Here is a 9,598-nt window from a genome sequence, read left to right as displayed (position 1 = left end):
CCCTGCCCCACCATACTCTCAGTTGATGTAACACCAAAACGTGGGTGTCATCCTTGATGTTGCTTTCATCCCCTGCAAGTACATAACAACAGATCATACATACACAAACCAGTGAAAAGACAAATTGCAGTTCACGGGTATCTTTAAAAAAAAAAAAAAATGCACAAGGAGACAGTTGTAAGCTTAAGTTTTATTGGAGGCAAAATGAGGACCATAGCCGAGGGGACAGCCTCTCAGTTCTGTGCAACTGCTCACGGAAGGGCAGGGGGTGTCAGTATATGTGATTTTAGTGAAGTGGGTTACTGTGCACTCAAGCACACATTTTGACAGAATGTTGGTGCTAGTCACCAGGAGCAGATGTCTCTGTTAATGATGTCTCTCTTAAGTGCTTTCATAGATAAGAGAAGACGCAAGAGATTGGGCTCATAAACCTCCTGAAAAGTCTCCATCTAAAGGCCTGTTTTGCCAGTTTTTCCCAGAGTGCCTTTTTCCTGATCTCTACCTAGAACTCCTTTCAGAGTGTGCTATAGGTCAGCAACTGCAGTGGCGCGGGACCTAATCCTTGTAGAGACGGATGGCAAGTGACATTTTGGCAGCATACATATTCTAAGAGAAAACTTTTCCACTCGCAACACCACCTACCTTTCAGATATCAAAACTGAAGCCTGTGTTTACCATAGCTGACTTCAAACAGCCAAAGCTGAGAGTGACTAAGACCTGAACAATTCCACTTAGGCCAGACCCTCACCAACTTAATGGAAAAAAATCGATAGGACTTGCCTTAACCAGCTGGGATGACACTTATAGGAACTAAACCACCCACAACCCAGATAATCACTATGGTGTGATCACTCACCTAGAGCCAGACATCCTGGAATGTGAAGTCAAGTGGGCCTTAGAAAGCATCACTACGAACAAAGCTATGGAGGTGATGGAATTCCAGTTGAGCTCTTTCAAATCCTGAAAGATGATGCTGTGAAAATGATGCACTCAATATGCCAGCAAATTTGGAAAACTCAGCAGTGGCCACAGGACTGGAAAAGGTCAGTTTTCATTCCAATCCCAAAGAAAGGCAATGCCAAAGAATGCTCAAACTACCACACAGGTTGCACTCATCTCATAGGCTAGGAAAAGTAATGCTCAAAATTCTCCAAGCCAGGCTTCAGCAATAGGTGAACCGTTAACTCCCAATGTTCAAGCTGGCAGAGGAATGAGAGATCAAGTTGCCAACATCTGCTGGATCATCGAAAAACCAAGAGTTCCAGAAAAACATCTATTTCTGCTTTATTGACTATGCCAAAGCCTTTGACTGTGTGGATCACAATAAACTGTGGAAAATTCTGAGATGGGAATACCAGACCACCTGACCTGCCTCTTGAGAAATTTGTATGCAGGTCAGGAAGCAAGAGTTAGAACTGGACATGGAACAGACTGGTTCCAAATAGGAAAGAGAGTACCTCAAGACTGTATATTGTCACCCTGCTTATTTAACTTATATGCAGAGTACATCATGAGAAATGCTGGGCTGGAAGAAGCACAAGCTGGAATCAAGACTGCCGGGAGAAATATCAATAACCTCAGATATGCAGATGACACGACCCTTATGGCAGAAAGTGGAGAACTAAAGAGCCTCTTGATGAAAGTGAAAGAAGAGAGTGAAAAAGTTGGCTTAAAGCTCAACATTCAGAAAACTAAGATCATGGCATCTCGTCCCATCACTTCATGGCAAATAGATGGGGAAACAATGCAAACAGTGGATGACTTTTATTTTTCTGGGCTCCAAAATCACTGCAGATGGTGACTGCAGCCATGAAATTAAAAGACACTTACTCCTTGGAAGGAAAGTTATGACCAACCTAGACAGCATATTCAAAAGCAGAGACATTACTTTGCCAACAAAGATCCATCTAGTCAAGGCTATAGTTTTTCCAGTGGTCACGTATGGATGCGAGTGTTGGACTATAAAGAAAGCTGAGTGCCGAAGAATTGATGCTTTTGAACTGTTGTGTTGGAGAAGACTCTTGAAAGTCCCTTGTACTACAAGGAGATCCAACCAGTCCATCCTAAAGGAAATCAGTCCTGGGTGTTCACTGGTAGGACTGATGTTGAAGCTGAAACTCCAATACTTTGACCACCTGATGCGAAGAGCTGACCCATTAGAAAAGACCCTGATGCTGGGAAAGATTGAGGGCAGGAGGAGAAGGGGACGACAGAGGATGAGATGGTTGGATGGCATCACCGACTCAATGGACATGGGTTTGGGTGGACTCCGGGAGTTGGTGATGGACAGGGAGGCCTGGCATGCTGTGGTTCATGGCATCGCAAAGAGTCGGACACAACTGAGCAACTGAACTGAAACCACAGATTTAATTACATACAGTCCTAGGCCCTGGTAGAGCCGTTTTTTGAAATAAGATACAAATAATTAAGATATAGTTTTAAGACTACCTTTGTTAGAAGATTAACTAAAGCCTACAGCCATACCACCCTGAACGCGCCACATCTCATCAGATGATGGAAGCTAAGCAGAGTCGGGCCTGGTTAGTACTTGGATGGGAGATTAGCCAAGTGTTTTTTTTAATGGGCTGAAGCAGATTTAAAATAAAGGAAATGTCATTTTCCTATCTTAACATTTCCTTGTCATCCACTGGAAATAGAACCGTTTAATCAAGTTTGGCAGCCTCCCTTTAACCTTCTGTTTGGAGCCCTAAACTTCAGCATATGCATTATACATATGTATTTTATTTATCTGTAGCTCTTAAGCTTGTCTTAACTTCCTGGTATGAATGTCTTTTTATACCATTTGTTATCAAAATGAACAAAATCCTCATTAAAATTATTAGAACCACTTGAAGAGGCCAAAGTAATGCAGGTTTTTCATTCTTCCCCCACTTAAATAGAAAATCTGAAAAATAACTCCTTTATCCACTTTTGGTAAAAATGTGTTCAGGATTTTATATTATTTTAAGCCACAATATTTAGAGAAAGATCTTTATTTGCTTTACACAGCAGTAAAAATTATATATTATAGGTTGCATGTGTGTGGGCTCAGTCATTATGTCATGTCCAACTCTTTTGTGAGCCCTCTGGACTGTGGTTCACCAGGCTCCTCTGTCCATGGGATTTCCCAGGCCAGAATACTGGAGTGAATTGCCATTTCATTCGCCAGGGGATCTTCCCAACCCATGGATCAAACCTTTGTCTCCTGCATTGGCAGATAGATTCTTTACCACTGAGCCACCTGGGAAGCCCATATTATACATTAAGATACTATAATATCACCATGATATATAATTAATATTGCCTTTCAAAAAGTTTTACCACAGTTTTTAAAAAAAACCTGAACGTGATTTTTAAGCTGTACGTTTTCTTCAAAAGAAGAAATTCCAAGCTTTTACTTATGAAAAAAAAAAGTATATTTGAAAAAAATTTCCTGCTAGGAAAAATCTGGGATTCACTGCATCATTCATATTTTCTTCTTTTTTCTCTTTTTTTCCAACATTTCTACTGTTTTTCTCTTCTTGGCTGACGCCAGGCTGTTTCCCCTTGTTGGCTTATTACTGTCACCAGTTAAACTACATTTCTCTGCGTCTGGTTTTGGCTGCTTTTCTTCCTCCTGGACTGCATGGCCAGATTCCTTTTTGTTGCGTCTGGACTGTTCTTTACTTACTAAAACACAAGAGACAGGGTATTTAAAGGCTGTTTTTCCCTCTAAGGTAAAATAAGTTGACAATAAAGTGAAGTTATCTGGCACTCCTCCACCTCAAGAGATAGCTTAAATTTTTTTAAAAGATCGGTTTCACTTACCAGGAGCAGGCTCGGCGGCAGCAGGCGGGCTTTCTTTTGTGTCTGTCCTTCTGTCCAGCCACACCCCAAGACACGTCAGCCTGGCATTCGTGTTTATTTCACACAATAGAGACGGGGAAACTTTCTATAATGTGAGAAAGAAAATGTGAGATAACATAAAGGAATTTTAAATAATTTTGTTTCCATAACCAAGTTACCTTAATTAAAAACTTACACAGCATTTTCTTGAGTATAAAAGGAATGCTGTTTAGAAAACACTTGTGACCTTGACTCGTGATTGGTTTGACTATGTCCACCAATTCCTAAGAAGCACTTCACTAAGGAAAGGCGCTATTTGATCTTGTTCAGTTCCAGGTTTTAACAAAGAACCTTGCACAAACTAGGTACTCAACAAACCACACTCAGAGACTGTTTTTAAGAGAATAAACCAACACTCTGTAAGAGGGAGACTACCAGAGAATTTAAATGTGTAATTATCTGGTTCAAAACTATTGTTAATTCTACAATTGATCGCAAGTTCCCCATTTTTTCCTAGCAATGGCAGGATTTTTATCTAACAGAAGGTTATAGAGAAGATCATCGATACACAGAAGAGAAAAACATGCTGTTTCTCTGACTGAATGAGCAGGAGTTCTGGGATCCAGCCAGTTCAGACTCACCAATACCATCCCCTGGGGCAGCACTACGGAATCCTAATCTTAAAACCATGAATATCAATCATGCCTTGAAGAGATGTAACATGTAAAAGATTTGTGCCCAATGAACCTTTAAGAAAATCCACCTCACTTAACTCAAAGTCATACTGACAGTAAGACCTGCATTTGGTTTATTTATATTGTGTTGAGACACTGACCTTGTCCTGCTTAAGCTTCCACATTTTGATGAAACCATCACTCGATGCTGTAACAAGAACGTGATGCTCTGGAGTTTCAAAACTGAACATGTCTTTTACCCTAGGACAAAAACAGTGACACTGTAAAGGAGCCTTTCCTCCAGACAGTATGATGCTGCTAGAAAACTTCCAGGCACACAGTCTCTCGACTTTTCAAGGCTTCGGGTATTTCCAAACTGCTCAAACAACAGTGCCAAAAATTTAACATGCCTCACAATCCCATGAGTTGGCTGAGTCATTTTCAGGGTCTAAATTCCAAGATAGAATTGACTGTCAACCATACCTTAAGGACTTGAAAAGATGATAGACAACTATAATCAGATTATCAGGAATAAAAGGAATTATCAGGAATTAAAGGAAATAAAGATATTCAAACCCCCTCCACCTCAGGAAACTATTGAGAGAAAGACCGAGGCCTCCTCCCCTTGTCCTCAGGGCCCACCACCCACCTTCTGAGCTACTATCATTTTCCTTCTGGATTATGGAGTAAACTAACTGGCCTCTCGGCTTCCATTTTTGCACCCTAACAACTTTTAAAAAAATCAAACCTTGTTATTCCCAGGCTTAAAATTCTACAGAGGTAGGTTCGGTTTCAAAACACCACAAGAGGGAGGAAGTGGCTGGGACATAGAAAACCCAACACCTACAAAGGCATTTGATATATAACTCAAACTCCTTCCCACAACATGTCAGGCCTGGCACCATCTGGCTCCCTCTGACCCAGTGACAGTCTTCTATCTGTTCCTAAAATACACCAAGCTCTTTTCTCCCTCAGGGCCACTGTGCCTACAGTTCTCTCTTTTAGAAATAGCTCCTTTATCCCAAAGGTCTCATTCCCCCTTCCCCGATCATCCCATCCAAATAAGTTACCTGTGTTATTCCCAAATTGTAATACCTATTTCCTTCCTGTTAGGATTACCTGAGTTCTTGTTTATCCTATTTGTTGTCCCTGATAAGATAAGGGCCAGGAGAGTGCAAGCTCCTGCTGCAGTCTTTCATTACTGACACTCAGCGAATACTTGTTAAACGAACAACCAAATATCCATGAAGAGCTACATGGCCTTGAAGAATAGGCTCCCTTCCCCAAAACTAGGCGGGTAGAAACCAGGGCCTGTCTAGTGAGTGCAGTATTCTATTTGTAAAGAGAGATTTCTTAAAGCTAAACTATGACACAGAAAACGAAAACTGAGAGTTGATTGGGACTTCCTTGGTGGTCCCATGGCTAAGGCTCCACGCTCCCAGTGCAGGGGACCCGGATTCGACCTATATCCCACATGCCACAGCGTGCTGCAACTAAGACTCTGTGCAGCCAAATAAATAAGCATTTTTAAAAATAACTAAGAATTGTTTGAAACATAAAAGAACATGCAAATAAAACACATGATCACCATTTTACAAAATTACAGCAGAAAAAGCAGGAGCAGTAAACTCCTGGGTGGTTAGAACTGGTTTGGTTCCCTTCTCCATCACCTAACAGGGTGTTAACCTTGGTCGGGTTATTAACCATTGACCCTGAGACTCACGTGTGCCTGCAGAGATACAGTGAGTCGTAAGAGGTGACGGAGATGGATGCAAGACAGAGGTCAACATGTCATTTATTTCTCCTGCAGGAAAAGCAGAGTGTAGGAAGGGGCCACTGGACAGGCAAACAGAGGGAAAATAGACTAGAGTGGCTGGGGCAGAGCTAATTTTTTTTTCCCACTCAAGTATGAATTGAGGGTTCCAGGCTGCAAGTGTAATGAAATTATTGAGAAAATAAGTCTGTTGTGCCAATGACTAGTCCTGGTGACGACTTCACCACTTTTGCATCACTATGGCCAAGACAACATTTCCACCATCCTCTTGGGAAAAAAAAAAAAAAAAATCAGCTATGTAGATATGTCTATTTCTGTAGTCGTTTACAAAAAAGTCTGCCTTATGAAGCTACTGCATTTATAAGAGACCCTCCACATACAAGCACACAGAGATTAGTGTGTAAAAAAAAAAAAAAAAAAAAGTACCTGTTTTCATGAGCTTTAAACTCAGAGACGCATGTTAGGGAATCACAGTCAAAAAACCTTACAACCTCTTCATCTCCAGCCACTGCGAGGACAGATTCCTAACAGAGAGGAAAATAAAACACACATTAACACCCAGAATGTCATCAACAACTCTGACCATCACCATATACACTCAGCTCCCACCATTGACTTCCGATCACTTACTGAAAGAAATGTAACAGAAGACACTCTCCTTTCATTTGTGATGGTGCCACTGACGGATGCAGTGTCGAGCTGATAGACGTCTATTCTGTTCAGTATGACAACTACGTATTTCTCTCCTTTTGGCGACCATTCCACTATGTGAGCACCTGTAAGTTACAAGAACAAAGCTGTTGTATTTCACAGATAAAAAAAGAAACTGATCAGGGGTCATAAAAAAAAATACCAAATATTTACACTGTGCACTTTCACATCCATTATCCCATTAAACCTTCACAGCAAACTTATGATGCATATTTTTGTTAAATTTTAGACAAGGAATTGGTTTGAAGAATCATTAAGGTCATACAGTTCATAGGTGGCAGAGCCATGCCAAAAATCCCAATAGAAAGAGGAGGGGAAAAAAGTGACCTAAGGCCTATGCTCTCAGAGAGAACCACCACCACATAAGGAAATAACTGTAGGTGTGTGGACACGAGAACTTGTGTGTATACACATTCACAGCCTATCACATTTTCAAATGCATTCTAAACAAAAACACTCACTTTAGGCTTCCCTGGTGGCTCAGTGGTAAAGAATCCACCTGCCAGTTCAGGAGACATGGGTTCGATCCCTGATCTGGGAAGATCCCGCATGTCTCAGAGCAGCCAAGTCTGTGTTATTGAGCCCTCATGCCTTAGAACCTACGCTCCACAACAAGAGAAGCCACCGCCGTGGGGACTGCACGCCACAGCAAAGAGCAGCCTCCCATCGCTGCGACTAGAGAAAAAGCCCTCGCGATGACCAAGATCCAGCACAGCCAAAGATGAAATTTAAAGAAAGTCAAAAAACACTCACTTTGTTTTATGTTTTTTATGAATGCCGATCTTCCTTCCACAAGATTCCATGTTCTGCAAAACAGGAAGCTCATTTACCGCATGATCACTGACTGACCATGTGTAAAGCTAAGTTTAATGAAGACACAAACGAACATTTACTACGTGGCCATTCAGAAGACCTACCTTCTTTCTTATGGCAATGCCCGAAATATTTCTTATCAAGCAAGATTAAAACTCGCTCTGTTCCCACAGTCCTTTCCTCTGCTGAGTTCACTGTATTTTCAAAAGGCTTCACTTCCTAAAATTCCTCTTTATATAAGACCCCTCTGTACTCCACAGCTGACGATTGCAATGTAGCATGTGTGTTTGAATTTAGAGCTTTTCATTCTCCCCCGCCTTTCCTTATGAAAAGGTTCATAAGCGTTCAGCTTTACCCTGGTGTCTGACAATGGCAGACAGTATAGAAACAGTACCAACACCAACTTCCCTGGTGGCTCAGATGGTAAAGAATCTGTGTGCAATGCAGGAGACTTGAGTTGGGAAGATCCTCTGGAGAAGGGAAAGGCCACCCACTCCAGTATTCCTGCAGGACAGCTACTCACGGGGGCGTGGGCTCTTAAATTTGAAGACCAAAGTCCACAGCTTAGTAAAGGTGCTCCTGGGCCTTCATGACTCACCTCAGTGTCTTATCTGTACCCACAGACAGGGCCAACTTGCCAGATGGGTGAATGGAAAGGAAGGTCACATGTCCTCTAAAAGGAAACCGACAGTTAGCCCCCAGCTTGACTGGCACCTGGAGAACACTGAGGGCAGGCGGGACTCACTTGTGAGCTCTCATCGACTTCAGGCACTCCCATCTCCTTGCGTCCCAGACACAGATGAGACCGTCCTCGGCCCCGCTGATCAAGTGCCTGTTGCCATGGAATTTCAGGCAAGTGATCGTGCCTGTGGAAAAACCAATCAACGGTCTCTGTTAGGTGTACTCACGTCTGCAGCTGCAGTGCCAAGCCAGCCACAGACCTTTCGTGACTGAATGAGCATGGCCATATTCCAGTAAACCTGCATTTATAGAATCAGGCCATCAGCCCAGATTTGGCCTGCAGACTGCTGACTCCTCTGGCTGCAAAGTCTAAATATTTATATTTTGTCCTTTTCAGAATAGAATATGAACCCCTGGGTCAGTGCTGTCTCTGCACAAATCCAGATCGTTCTTCACATGGCTCTTTATACTGAAAGTCAAAGATCTATGAGGAATAACTGTGCACACACCCCCTCTAAAAACCAAGAAAAATATGTGGGCCTATGTACTCCTCACAGTGGGAGACTCTAGCCATGTCTACCCACGTCTTCCTCCTTCACTCTTGTCTTATTTCTTATTTTGGAAATGCTGCTTTCCCATATCTTCTACTACTTCTGCCCATGATTCTACCTGTTACCTGGAAAATAGCTTATGTACTACCAGCTGTTTGAAAACAACGCTTATATAAGAAATGAAGGAAATCAAGAATCCTGTTTCATTCATCCCCTATCTAAACTCTTCCCAGGTCAAACTCTGTCTTGAGGTTGAACATCTGTGCAGACCAGGTACAGACCAGACTTGTTCAGCTTATGTCTCCAAGCCCAAGGGAGGGAGAAGCCTTCCTTGTATGAACTGGGACTAGGAGAGAGAGGAAAAGGAATGCACACTTAAGTCACCCAAAGCTGAGCTGCTTCCGAAAAGCAAGACACTTGTCAAAGTAGCTAAGGACTATCTCACAGGGCACTTAAGGAGGACACTGATCACTCCAAATTTCTGCTACGAACAAACAGCAGACTCTCGGCTGGCAAGAACCTCTGAAATAGATGAAACGTAGTGTAAAAAAAAGGGGTATTTGTCTTAT

General features: G+C 42.2%; 1 protein-coding gene across 1 annotated transcript in view; it reads right to left on the bottom strand.

Annotated features, from left to right (window-relative positions):
* Positions 1-2,348: 2,348 nt before the first annotated feature.
* The window catches only part of PAK1IP1 (PAK1 interacting protein 1), an 11,988-nt gene continuing 4,738 nt past the window's right edge, over positions 2,349-9,598 (bottom strand). Inside the window, exons 3-10 of the mRNA XM_010835856.1 lie at positions 8,543-8,663; positions 8,396-8,470; positions 7,738-7,790; positions 6,904-7,049; positions 6,700-6,797; positions 4,661-4,760; positions 3,808-3,931; positions 2,349-3,669 (exon numbers count right to left, since the gene is read on the bottom strand). Of these exons, the coding sequence (XP_010834158.1) occupies positions 3,467-3,669; positions 3,808-3,931; positions 4,661-4,760; positions 6,700-6,797; positions 6,904-7,049; positions 7,738-7,790; positions 8,396-8,470; positions 8,543-8,663 (920 nt within the window). The 3' untranslated portion in view covers positions 2,349-3,466. The remainder of the gene's footprint in view (positions 3,670-3,807; positions 3,932-4,660; positions 4,761-6,699; positions 6,798-6,903; positions 7,050-7,737; positions 7,791-8,395; positions 8,471-8,542; positions 8,664-9,598) is intronic.

The sequence above is a fragment of the Bison bison genome, unplaced genomic scaffold (genome assembly GCF_000754665.1).
Source record: "Bison bison bison isolate TAMUID 2011002044 unplaced genomic scaffold, Bison_UMD1.0 scf7180017864053, whole genome shotgun sequence".
In the NCBI taxonomy this organism is placed as follows: Eukaryota; Metazoa; Chordata; class Mammalia; order Artiodactyla; family Bovidae; genus Bison; species Bison bison.
Note: the sequence above shows the minus strand (reverse complement) of the source record. Positions and strands in the feature narration are given on the sequence as shown.